Source organism: Pan troglodytes, chromosome 2 (genome assembly GCF_028858775.2).
Source record: "Pan troglodytes isolate AG18354 chromosome 2, NHGRI_mPanTro3-v2.0_pri, whole genome shotgun sequence".
In the NCBI taxonomy this organism is placed as follows: domain Eukaryota; kingdom Metazoa; phylum Chordata; class Mammalia; order Primates; family Hominidae; genus Pan; species Pan troglodytes.
This window is the reverse complement of record NC_086015.1, coordinates 198,900,302-198,913,524: the sequence shown is the minus strand read 5'-3', so window position 1 is coordinate 198,913,524 and position 13,223 is coordinate 198,900,302. Positions and strand designations below refer to the sequence as shown.

At 50.6% G+C, this 13,223-nt stretch overlaps 1 protein-coding gene across 6 annotated transcripts in view; it reads right to left on the bottom strand.

The window, feature by feature from the left end:
- Window positions 1–13,223, bottom strand: part of MUC20 (mucin 20, cell surface associated) — a 57,258-nt gene that overhangs the window by 20,634 nt on the left and 23,401 nt on the right. Inside the window, exons 1-3 of one of the 6 annotated variants that reach the window (XR_010155414.1) lie at window positions 9,044–9,206; window positions 4,010–5,440; window positions 723–1,098 (exon numbers count right to left, since the gene is read on the bottom strand). Coding sequence is in view for 4 of the 6 variants with exons in the window: in XM_054682440.2 (XP_054538415.1) it covers window positions 794–1,098; window positions 4,010–5,440; window positions 9,044–9,119 (1,812 nt within the window). In the remaining 2 variants the exon portion in view is untranslated. Of the gene's footprint in view, window positions 1–697; window positions 1,099–4,009; window positions 5,441–9,043; window positions 9,246–13,223 lie in introns of those variants that run through there. The other 5 variants (XM_063806456.1, XM_054682444.2, XM_054682440.2 and 2 more) reach the window with 5 other exon arrangements.

Genomic DNA, 13,223 nt, shown 5'->3' with positions numbered 1-13,223 from the left:
GGGGCTCATCCTTCCTCTATGGGATCCTGACTGGGTTGTCAGTCATGGTGACACTTGCAGACCACGGAGACCTGCGCTTCCCCGGATGACATGAAAATTTGGGGAGAGGGGGCTGGACGCGGTGGCTCATGTCTGTAATCCCAGCACTTTGGGAGGCCAAGACGGGTGGATCACGAGGTCAGGAGATTGAGACTATCCTGGCTAACACGGTGAAACCCCGTCTCTACTAAAAAAAATACATAAAAATTAGTCGGGCGTGGTGGTGGGCGCCTGTAGTCCCAGCTACTTGGGAGGCTGAGGCAGGAGAATGGCGTGAACCCAGGAGGCGGAGCTTGCAGTGAGCTGAGATCGCGCCACTGCACTCCAGCCTGGGTGACAGAGCGAGACTTCGTCTCAAAAAACAAAAAGAAAGAAAGAAAAAGAAAAAAGAGAAGAAAATTTGGGGAGATGGAAGTCCCTTGTGAATCTATGGCTAACAAGGCTGCCTTTTCATACATATGAAGAAAGACTCTGAAGAATGAAGGGAGTAGAGCTAAGATAGGGAGAGAAAGAGAAAGTCCCCGTGATGGCATTGGAGCTGCTGGATCCAGCCGTACTGAAGCTGAAGAGACACTTCTAGGTTTCTCAGACCCTGCCTTTTTTTTTTGCATAAACTTCTCTGACTTGGGTTTCTGCCACTTGCAACCAAGAGTCCCACCTACCCTCCCATCAATATCACTGACCTTTGCCTCAGGGGCCAGAAGGCCAAGCTTCCAAGGACCAGAAGAAATTGGGGGCTCCAGGAGTCACATGTTTACATTGCAGAGAAGGAAATGAAGAACTCGGAGAAGGCAGGCAGAAGCAAAGCCAGGCAGAGATCCTCAGATTCAGCTCCTAATTCTCCATAAGAAACGAGACTCCCTTCCAAGTGCGGTAGCTGCTCTTCTGTGTCCTGCGGGTCTTCCCTGCAGCCCCTGCGAACCTCACCCCTTCCTCTACTCCCCTGGCCCGATAAGTGCCCACTCACCTGCTGCATCAGCCTTTCTGCCACTCTGGGGTCAGTGAGGTCTTCCAGGGAAGCCACACTCAGCCGCAGGAGGAGGAAACCTCCATTTTCACCTGCAAATGGAGAACAGTAAGACGAAAATCAGGGCTGGGCGCAGTGGCTCACACCTGTCATCCCAGCACTTTGGGAGGCTGAGGCAGGTGGATCACCTGAGATCGGGAGTTTGAGACCAGCCTGACCAACATGGAGAAATCCCGTCTTTACTAAAAATACAAAATGAGCCGGGCATGGTGGCGCGTGCCTGTAATCCCAGCTACTCAGGAGGCTGAGGCAGGAGAATCGCCTGAACCTGGGAGGCGGAGGTTGTGGTGATCTGAGATCGCAGCACTACACTCCAACCTGGGCAACAAGAGCGAAACTGTCTCAAAAAAAAAAAAAAAGAGGAGGATGAAATAGTCACATATATTTGCTTCCGTATGTACATTTCATGTGCAGAAAATTACACACAAGAGACAATCTCACGGGTTACATGTGTGGAGAGAACTGGGTGAGGGCACAGCCAGGGGAGAAAGGCATTTTATGGTGAACCTTTTCGTACCTTTCCATTTCAAATCATATGAATGTCTTATCTAATCAACAAATAATAAAGTATTTTTCTTTCCAGGGAAAAGAAGGAGCGATCAGACTGTCACTGTGTCTATGTAGAAAGGAAAGACATGAGACTCCATTTTGAAAAAGACCTGTACTTTAAACAAGCTTTGCTGAGATGTTGTTCATTTGTAACTTTGCCCCAACCTTGAGCTCATAAAAACATGTGTTGTATAAAATCAAGGTTTAAGGGATCTAGGGCTGTGCAGGACGTGCCTTGTTAACAAAATGTTTACAGGCAGTATACTTGGTAAAAGTCATCGCCATTCTCTAGTCTCAATAAACCAGGGGCACAACGCACTGTGGAAAGCCGCAGGGACCTCTGCCCTTGAAAGCAGGGTATTGTCCAAGGTTTCTCCCCATGTGATAGTCTGAAATATGGCCTCGTGGGATGAGAAAGACCTGACCGTCCCCCAGGCTGACACCCGTAAAGGGTCTGTGCTGAGGTGGATTAGTAAAAGAGGAAAGCCTCTTGCAGTTGAGATAGAGGAGCGCCACTGTCTTCTGCCTGCCCCTGGGAACTGAATGTCTCGGTATAAAACCCGATTGTACATTTGTTCAATTCTGAGATAGGAGAAAAACCGCCCTGTGGCGGGAGGTGAGACATGTTTGCAGCAATGCTGCTTTATTATTCTTCACTCCGCTGAGATGTTTGGGTGGGGAGAAACATAAATCTGGCCTACGTGCACATCCAGGCATAGTATCTTCCCTTGAACTTAATTATGACACAGATTCTTTTGCTCACATGTTTTTTGCTGACCTTCTCCTTATTATCACCCTGCTCTCCTACTACATTCCTTTTTGCTAAAATAATGAAAATAATAATCAATAAAAACTGAGAAAACTCAGAGACCGGTGCCGGTGCAGGTCCTTGGTATGCTGAGCACCGGTCCCCTGGGCCCACTGTTGTTTCTCTATACTTTGTCTCTGTGCCTTATTTCTTTTCTCAGTCTCTCATCCCACCCGACTAGAAATACCCACAGGTGTGGAGGGGCAGGCCACCCCTTCACTTTCCAGGGCAGTTTAGCTACCATCTTTAACCCTGTCAGATGGGGTCGTGTTACCCACCTCCTAAGGCTGTTTTGAAGGTTAAATAGAGGAGATAACATATGTAAAGCTGGTGGCACACTGCCTGGCATCAGATAACATATGCAAAGCTGGTGGTACACTGCCTGGCATCAGATAACATATGCAAAGCTGGTGGCACACTGCCTGGCACCGGAGAGAACGTTCCGCTGGGGCCAGTGCTTACTGGGTGTGAAACATGTTTATATCACCCCTGCCTATAATACGAAAGATATTCAATAATATCTTTATGTATTGAGTGGTTGTGATTAATATTTGTATTCCCACCTCCCCCAGAAAGGTGGTAACAAGCCGCGGATACACAGAGATGAGGCCCAAGGGCAGAGTGACAGGAAGTGGAGGTGGAGGCTACAGGCTGACCAGAAGCTGGACTGACCAAGCAGCCTCTGACAATGAACTTCTCCCCTGAGAAGTCCCTGTTGCCTCAGAGATGTAGATTTAAACTCCCAAGCCTTTGCCGTATTTGTTTATTTTATCTTACCTTTTTTTTTGAGAGGGAGTTTCACTCCGTCTCAGCTCACTGCAACCTCCACCTCCCGGGTTCAAGTGATTCTCCTGCCTCAGTCTCCCAAGTAGCTGGGATTACAGGCACCCACCACTGCGCCCAGCTAATTTTCATATTTTTAGTAGAGATGGGGTTTCACCATGTTGGTCACCCTGGTCTCGAACTCCTGACCTCAGGTGATCTGCCCGCCTCTGCCTCCCAAAGTGCTGGGATTACAGGCATAAGCCACCGCTCCCGGCCTGTATTAATTTATTTTAAGTCACTATCTATGGCGTAAATCCCAGGAAATGCATCCAGCAGGCCCCACTTTCATGGGGTCCGAGCCCGTCAGAGAGCAGCAGCTTGGGCCTGATGCATGTCTGCTGCTCCTCTGTGTGGCTATGGCTGGAATAGAAGCTTCCAGAGCTGCTCAACAGTGAATTTCATAGAAGGTCAGAGCTGGACAGGACTTCAGTGCCCATTCCAACCCTCTCCAAATACAGGTGGAGAAACTGAGGCCCAGAGAGGGACAGGGACTTGCCCAAGGTCACTCGGGTTGTTACAGGCAGAGCCGAGACCGCAAACCATTTCTCCGGACTTCCATCCCCACCCCTTTCCATACACAACCCTCCATCTGCCTTTTCCTGATTTCGCCAAGAACCACTAGAAGATCACGAAGAGGCAACATCAGGAGCAGGCTCTGAGTAGGCTCCAGATCCTTCCTTCCTCTCCACTCCTCAAGTGCGGAGACGTCCTGGAAACTCCGCATCCCAAATCCCCGAAGATCACCAGCAGGAGCCACTTACCTGCGCTCACGTCTGTGGTCGGCCTCGTCCGGGCAGTCGTGGGCGTGGCTGTTGGGCGCTTCATCGTGGTCTTCGCTGAGGTTGTGGTCTTGGCTAAGGTGCTGTTCGTCCCTCGGCTGCTGTTGGTTGTAGTCGGAGGGACAGAAGGAAGAGGGTCCCTGCTGGTGGGGAAGGGCCCCTTGGTTGCGATGTCCGTGGTCAGTGTCTCTGAAGGGGTGAAGTTCTTGAGGGCGGCTTCCGAGGGGCTGTAGGAGGAAGCGGAGCTCCCAGCAAAGGAAGTTGTTTTGCCCACTGCTGACCCAGCCTCTATGGAGACCGGAGCTGCTCCTGAGACTTTCACGTAACTTGGTGTCTCAACAGAGAGGGCTGAGGTTTCTTCCAGGGGATTCCCTGTGGCCAGAGCTCCACTGAGGGTCGTGGCCCTGGGTGCTGTCACTTCTCTTTCTATGGCGCTGTTGGTGGGGAGTGGGGTCCCAACCGTGGCATCAGGTGCGGCTGACTCTGTGGTGCCGGCTGTGGACAGGGTCTCGGCAGAGGCTGTGGCCTCAGTGATGTGTGGTTTTGCATCAGTGGAGTCAGGCAGAGCTGGTGGATCGGAGGTGGACGAGGCCTTCACCCCTTCCGTGGGGATGAGATCTGTGTCTGAGGCCCCAGGGATGCTGGAAGTCATTGTTTCTATTTCTGTGATGCTGCAATTGATAACCTCAATGTGGGTGACAGTCACCAGGGCTTCAGCGAGGAGAGTGACATCAGATCCCGGGGACCATGAGGGGGTGATGACTGGATGGGGGCCGTCAGAAGAGGCGCCGCTTTCTGAGGCCCGTGACAGGGTGATGACTGGATGGGGGCCGTCGGAAGAGGCGCCGCTCTCTGAGGCCCGTGACAGGGTGATGACTGGATGGGGGCCGTCGGAAGAGGCGCCGCTCTCTGAGGCCCGTGAGGGGGTGATGACTGGATGGGGGCCGTCGGAAGAGGCGCTGCTCTCTGAGGACAGGCCCTTAGCTTCTGTGGAGGTGTGAGCCAATGTCAATATGTCCATTGTGAGTGTCTTTGCCTCTTCAGAGCTGTCATCGGTGCAAAGGGTGTCAAAGATGGCTTCCTCGGGATCACTGCCTGTGATGGTCTGAACTGTGGTCATTCCAGCTCCCTCGGGGCTGCCACTGGCGGCTGATGTCTCCACAGAGGTGGTGATCAGCACCACGAAGTTGGGAGATGTTTTTGTGAAACTCCTGGTCTCTCTTGCAGGGGAAATTCTCTTGGCTCCCCTGGTCTCTGCTTCTGGAATGGGGCCGACTGGGGTTGAGGCCCTAGAAGAGGTCTCAGCGCTCAGCGTTTGAGCTTCCAGAGCGGCGTGGCCCGGTGCTGGAGTCATAGCGGGCACTTCTGTGTCGTCCGTTGTCATCGCAGTGTCTGCTCTGCGGGTGCTGGGGCCTGTGTTGGTTAAGACTGACTTGGTGAGCCTGGGTTCCAGTGGACTTCACACAAGCTATTGCGTTTACGCCCTGGGCACTTCTGGGAGGAGGGTGGGGCGGGGGAGTGCCGTTACCTCACTTTTCATCTACATAAGCGAACAAGAAGGAGGCAGTTCTGGGAAGCCCAGGCCTGTGTGGCAGCCATGGAGCTGGGGTTGCCATGGCTGGCGTCCTCTGAAGCCCTGACAACTCACTTGGGGCCAGCAAGCCCCAGGATCTGCTGGCTATCGGCCTGCGTCTTTAAGAGGGGATGTGTGGGGCCAGTGTCCACCTTCCAGGGTGAGCCAAGAAGGCAGACCAGCGTCCAGGACTCGCAGAGCTTTCTGAACCTCTGTCCCCTTCCCCGGATACTTTTCTCATCCAACACATACTTCCCCATGGAAGTAAAAACCCTTAAAAGATGAGAAAGGCCTATGATTTTGCCTTTCGGGGTAGCTGGGTGGATTGAGGGGGGGGAACCTCCAGAGACAGGGTGGGCAGTGCTGCTGCCAAAGCGAGGGAGCCGGCAGAGTCCTTGGGGCTCCGGCAAGGGAAAGAGGGCACCCCCCACCCTGCCGAGGCCCCTCCTGAATGAGGGCTGAGAACTGCAGGGTTGGAGCCTGGGAACCATGGAAACCGTGGCCAGGCATTTTCCACAGAACACCGGGTGCCAGCTGAGGCAAAACCTAGCTTTTCAGAGAGCGGCTGCCGGCACTTCTGCCTAGAGCAGAGGCCTGTTCCCTTGACTGGCCCTGAGGTGGGAGGAATGGGAGTCCCCGAGGGAGGCTACGGTAGGATATTTTCCCCAGAGACAGGGTCTTGCTCTGTTGCCCAGGCAGGTCTTGAATTCCTGGGCTCAAGCGATCCTTCTGCCTCAGCCTCTTGAGTAGTTTACTACAAGATCTTTTCTGGCCTGAGAAAGGGGGCCTCCCCTGTCTAGAGGGAGATCGGGCTCTCCCTGTGAGTGGGCCAAGGAGCCTCTTGGAGAGGGTTTCTAGATTTAGCAAATAAAAATACAGGGTACTCGGTTAAATTTGAACTTGCATTTCAGATAAACGACGAATAACTTTTTAGCATGAGTATTTCTCATGCAATATTGGCTACATACTTACACTTAAAAAAAATTGTTACCTGAAATTCAAATGTAACTGGATGCCCTGTGTTTTATCTGGTAATCCCAGTCTTGGAAGGAAAAGGATCAAATACGAACCCCCTAATTCTCTGAGCCTTCTTGGTCCAGCCCACACAGCTGGAAGCCCAAAGGTGGCGCTCTTGGAGTCTGACCTCCCCTGGCACAGGGTTTGAGATGGTCTTTACCCAGCTCCACTGGCCCAAAAGTAGCCCATAGACCCAAAAGAGGCCTAGCACCTCTCCCCAGGATGTCAGGATGGGGCCCCAGGTCCCCAGCTGGTTGTCCTGTGGACCTCAGGGAATGACGAGGCAGGAGTCAAGAGCCTCGGTTGCAGCTCCCGCTGTGCCGCCCACGACCGGCTCTGGGGTCAGATGATCTGCTGGTTCAAATCCTGACTCGGCCTCCTACTAGCCAGGCCAGTCTCTAGACCCCTCCCAGCCTCCATGTCCTCACCTGAGAAAACAGGGTCACAATACCTGCCTTGCCAACGTGGTGAGGACCAGCGGAGAAGGTGAAAGGGCTTATATTCCAAAGCCCACAAGGTAAGCATCCCTCCCCATGGAGTCCTCTCCCGGGCCCCTGGAAAGCACGCATAGTCGATCTGACTATAGTGAGGAGTGCGGGCTGCACCCCAAGGCAGTGTAGGCGAGTCCCGGGCACCCACTCTCATCCCTGGTCCGGTGCGGCCCAGCTGCACACACAAATCTCACTTTTGCAGGAACTGTTCGTCTGCCTTCATAATACAGTTTGTTCTCCCCACTTCAAGCCTGAGATCATTTCTCTGAGCCTTCTTGGTCCAGCCTACACAGCTGGAAGCCCAGAGTGGTGCCCTTGGAGCCCGATTTCCCCTGGCACATTTTCCGATCCAGGAGCCCCGGGGTGTCCTTTCTGCTGTGAAACCTCCTCATGCTCCCCAAGCCCACAGCCTCTCGGGTCCAGGGGGGTCTTCTCAAATACAGCAAATCCCGGCCCAGCCCCTCGGTAGCTCTGGAACACTGCGGCTCTCCTGGTACAATCTTCAAATCTGGTGGAGAGGAAAGCGTGTGGACTTGGGACCCTGAGTTGGAGAATCTGCTCTCTGCCCTGTGACCCTGGCCAAGTCTCTCAGCTCCAAGCCTGCATTTCCGCACCTGTAAGGTGGAGCTAACGGGACACGTGCAGCGCAGACCAGGCCATGGTGAGCACGGGCAGGAGGCCACGGGGTGCAGTGCTCAGGCCTGTGGAGAGTCAGATCCTGGCTCCGAGGAGTTGTTACTAGATGCCCAGAAGCACAGTGGCCTCACCCTTAAAGCAGTGGAGGTGGTGGGTGGTAAGAACAGGGCCGATCTTGCAGGGCCGTTGTGAGAATTAAAAATACAATGTATGATAATGATGGGTCAAAGTAGGTTCCTCAGTCCTAACAAATGTGCCACTCTGGTGGGGGATGCTGATGATGGGGGAGGCTGTGAGTGGTGGGGATGGGAACTCCAGACTCTCCACTGCAGCTTTTTTTTTGAAACATAGTTTCACTCTTGTTGCCCAGGCCAGAGTGCAATGGTGCGATCTCAGCTCACTGCAAACTCCACCTCCCAGGTTCAAGCAATTCTCCTGCCTCAGCCTCCCGAGTAGGTGGGATTACAGGCACCTGCTACCACCCCCGGCTAATTTTATATTTTTAGTAGAGACGGGGTTTCTCCATGTTGGTCAGGCTGGTCTCGAACTCCTGACCTCAGGTGATCCGCCCACCTCGGCCTCCCAAAATGCTGGGATTACAGGTGTGAGCCACCGTGCCCGGCCTCTCCACTCGAGGTTTAGAGCGAGCATAGAACTGCTCTAAAAAAAAAAATAAATAAATCATTTTCTATTTTTTAATGTATGTGATGAGTTTGGCACAACTCCTATTAGCGACAGGTCAGGGTTCATTCCCGTCTTTCACAAAAGCCCTGCCTGTCAGCATCCACCCTTCCCAAGCAGTTTGTGGCAGTTGGACTTTTCACACGAAATCTGTATTTTGAAGGAAATCCATGCTAGGTAATAAACTGGGAGGAGTCAGAATCTTGTTAAGCCACATTCTTCAGCTTTCTGCACAATGATCACCAGCTGGCACCTCCCTGCACCCCCGCTCCGTGCTCCACTTACTGTCCCACGTTCATAAAGACAAACTCTCAGCCACCCCTTACGATGGCAGCGTCATGGTTGATTAGTGTGTACTGCAGCGCCAGGCATGCTTACACTCACACACACCGTCATGGTTGATTAGTGTGTACTGCAGTGCCATGCACGCTTACACTCACTCACACCGTCATTTGCACACTCTTTATCAACAATAATAGCACTTCACAGGTAGCACTGTGGTTCATTATAATCAACCCGAGAGAGCCTGCCCTTGCCCATGAAGGGTGGCTCATACTGAAATTCACTCCCAGAGCCCCCCTAGGGGAGAGGCCCACCAGGCCCCTCTGGCCTCCTTACCTGCAGAGCTCCCAGAGACCCCAACCTCCCAGCAGAAGAAGAAAAGGGGCAGAGCCAGACCCCAGAGAGAGCCCATCCTAGCCGGCCACCGCTGCTCCACAGAACTGCTGGCTGTCTCTCGCGGGTACCTTTTCCTGCTTCCTCAAACCAGGGAGGAGGGGCAGCCTCCTGCCCAGGTGTGTGACCGGGTGATCACAAATGTGCAGGCTGAGGGCTGGCAGGTTGAGGCTGTCAGCAAGCTGACCCCCCTGCCTTCCTTGCCTGGTAAACACTCCACTGAAATTTGATTTGAAGATATGGAATCACTAGCTTTTTTTTTTTTTGAGATGGTGTCTTGCTCTGTCACCCAGGCTGGAGTGTACAGTAATGAGATCTCAGCTCAGTGAAACCTCTTCCTCCCGGGATCAAACAATTCTCCTGCCTCAGCCTCTGGAGTAGCTGGGATTACAGGCGCGCACCACCACGCCCAGCTAATTTTTGTATTTTTAGTAGAGATGGGGTTTCACCATGTTGGCCAGGCTAGTCTCGAACTCCTGACCTCAGGTGATCTACCCACCTCAGCCTCCCAAAGTGCTGGGAGTACAGGCGTGAGCCACTGCACCCAGCCAAGTGCTTTTATTTTCTTAAGCCAATTAATTAGAGCTCTTTTATATATTTTCAGTAGCAAAACATTGTGTACAAAACAACACATAAATACATAGATGTATTAGGTATGCTGAGAGAAGTTCATCTTATAGATTCATAAAGAGCTTTTTTCTTACACCTTCAAATTCTTTTTTACTTTCTTTTTTTTTTTTTTTTTTTTTTGAGACAGAGTCTCACTCTGTTGCCCAGGCTAGAGTGCAATGGCTTGATCTTGACTCACTGCAACCTCTGCCTCCTGGCTTCAAGTGATTCTCCTGCCTCAGCTTCCTGAGTAGCTGGGATTACAGGCACCTGCCACCACACCTGACTAATTTTTTTTTGTATTTTTAGTAGAGACGGGGTTTCAACATGTTGGCCAAGATGGTTTTGAACTACTGACCTCAAGAGATCTTTGCGGCTCAGCCTCCCAAATGCTAGGATTACAGACGCGAGCCACCGTGCCCAGCCACACCTTCGAATTCTTGATAACCTGTTTTACTACTCTAAGCGGTTGTCAGCTAAATAGCCTTGAATTTGCATTTTAAGGAAACTGAGGTGAAAATCGAATAGCAAAATTTACATCATAACGTATGGAGAGAAAAAGTCTGGTGTGCTGGAGGGAAATTAAAACAGATTTAATTGCCAATTAAACATAAAATTATAGAAATTATAAAGGCCTTTTAAATATATGCACACACGCAAAGATCCTATAGCTTTTACTTCAGAAATTTAGCCATGAAAGCTGGGCGCGGTGACTCACGCCTGTAATCCCAGCACCTTGGGAGGCTGAGGCGGGCAGATCACCTGAGGTCAGGAGTTGGAGACCAGCCTGACCAACATGGAGAAACCCCATCTCTACTAAAAATACAAAAAATTAGCCAGGCATGGTGGTGCATGCCTGTAATCCCAGCTACTCGGGAGGCTGAGGCAAGAGAATCACTTGAACCAGGGAAGCGGAGACTGTGGTAACCCAAGATCACGCCGTTGCACTCCATCCTGGGCAACAAGAGTGAAACTCTGCCTCAAAACAAAAAAAAAAAAAAGAGAGAAAGAAAAGAAAAAAAGAAATATAGCCATGAAATAAATACAAATTCACCAGTTTTCAAACAGAAAAACTGTCAGGTCCAAACAGTGTTTTTTATGTTAACAGAAAAATAACAGCAAATTTAAAGCAGGCAGAGAAGAAACTAGAGAAAAAAGAGGACTCAGGAACTCTATAGTTTGCAGGTCAACCTCAGGGCTCTTTTTTTTTTAATGTAAACATGCAGAAAGACCATATTACTTCCACTTTACATAAACTCTGGCAAGTAGAGGCACCATGAACCCTATGGAGTACTCGGCTGGGAGGAGCAAACGCCCTTTCTCTTTGGAGCTGAGAAAACTCAGTCTCTCATTTACCTATGACAACAACAGTTCAGTTCCTCATGCAAATACATAGACAACCCAAACTGAGATTCATTTTGGGAGAAAAAGCAATAGAGAAGACCCTTTAGGATGCATCTCTGAACTAGAATTAGGATCCTTAAATCACAGCTTCCTAGAAGAGAAAAAAAAAAAAAAAAAAAACAGCCAAGACCATTCCCTGTAAACTGTGCTCAGCCACCCCTTCTCTGTAGTTCTCGTCTGCCATTACACACGCCAAGGTCAAATCCTCTCACAGTGCAGGGTCATCTCTGGTTCCTCCAAAGCCAAAGAGGTCACGTCATGCCATACAGGAAGACAGAGCTTTAGACCTAAGAAGAATCCGCCCATCACTCTTGAAACTCCATAAAGAAAAAAGAGCACCCTGGAAGGGGTGAGTGGCCCCTTTGTTCCAGATCCTTTAAAGGGGCTCGAGTCATTAGAAGCCTTCTCTAGATTTTTTTGGTACCGCAGATGGCAAAGGCAGGAGGAGGTATAGGGAGGAAGAAAAGTAAGTGAAAGAGCATTTGTTGTTTTTTGTTTGTTTGTTTTTTAAGACAGAAAGCAAACACAGAAACCAAGCACATGATTTGTTGGTTTTTTTCGTTTAGTTTTTTCCTCTTTTGCAGCTGCAAGGAATTTTAGCCAAATTAGAGAGGCTTTGTTACCCATAATTTGGAATTCTCACTTGGATTTGACCAAGTCAGGTAGAGTTGGTCAAATCTGATGAGAGAAAGACCAGAAAAAACAACAACAACAAAAGTCAAATGATATGACCACAGACTGCTCTAATGGGAAGAAGAAATTCAGACCAGCTGGTTGTTAACCTTCAGCCAAGACAAAACCTCAGTTCAGCTACTTACCTAGGGATGGGTCTCAGGCTGAAGACTGCTCTCTACCATCCTTGAAGCAGGAAAAAAACTCGAACTTGTCTTCCCTGCTGGGAGCAAGCTCAAACTCCATAAAAGAGTTGTCAGCCTTCCATCATCACGGACCCAGGAAATCTTGCCTTCCTTCTTGGAAGCAAATAAAACTCCAAAAGAAGGGGAGGGGAGTTGTACATCAAATAAACTTTAGATCACGACCAAGTTTTGAGAGATCAGGGACTCTCTGGAGGGGGTGCTCCCAGACCTCAGCAAATTGTCCTGTTGGTTTGAGCCATAAGGTTAGCTCATGCTGCTACCAAGCACCAATAGATCTGTCAAAGGTCAGGGGCACCTCAACTCAGAATCCCTCCATGGTTACCAAAATGTGAACCCCCCAAATCTGAGACAGGTCTCAGTTAATTTAGAAAGTTTATTGTTCCAAGGTTGAAGATGCACACCCGTGACACAGCCTCAGGATGTCCTGACATGTGCCAAGGTGGTCATACGTTTTAGGGAGACATGAGACATCAATCAACATATGTAAGATGAACATTGGTTCAGTCTGGAAAAGGCCGGGCAACGCCAAGCAAACGTGGGACAACTCGCAGCCAGGAGAAAGCTTCCAGGTCACAGGTGGGTGAGAGACAAAGGTAGCATTCTTTTGAGTTTCTGATGGGCCTTTCCAAAGAAGGCAATCAGATATGCATCTATCTCAGTGAGCAGGGGGTGATTTTGAATAGAATGGGGGGCAGGTTGGCCCTAAGCCGTTCCCAGCTTGACTTTCCCCTTTAGCTTAGTGATTTTGGGGGCCCAATATTTATTTTCCTTTCACAAAACAATAAACATAATAAATAAGTGAATTATAGAAAGGTGAAAACTATGGAAAAAAAAGAAAAACAGAGAGAAAGAATCCTGAACACTGACGTGGGGAGGGCAGGGTGCCAGTTGCAGTACTAAATAGCAGGGGGGAGGGCAGGTGCCAGCTGCAGTACCAAATACTGGTGTGGGGAGGGCAGGTGCCAGCTGCAGTACTAAATAGCAGAGGGGAGGGCAGGTGCCAGCTGCAGTACCAAATACTGGTGTGGGGAGGGCAGGTGCCAGCTGCAGTACTAAATAGCAGAGGGGAGGGCAGGTGCCAGCTGCAGTACCAAATACTGGTGTGGGGAGGGCAGGTGCCAGCTGCAGTACCAAATACTGGTGTGGGGAGGGCAGGTGCCAGCTGCAGTACTAAATAGCAGAGGGGAGGGCAGGTGCCAGCTGCAGTACCAAATACTGGTGTGGGGAGGGCA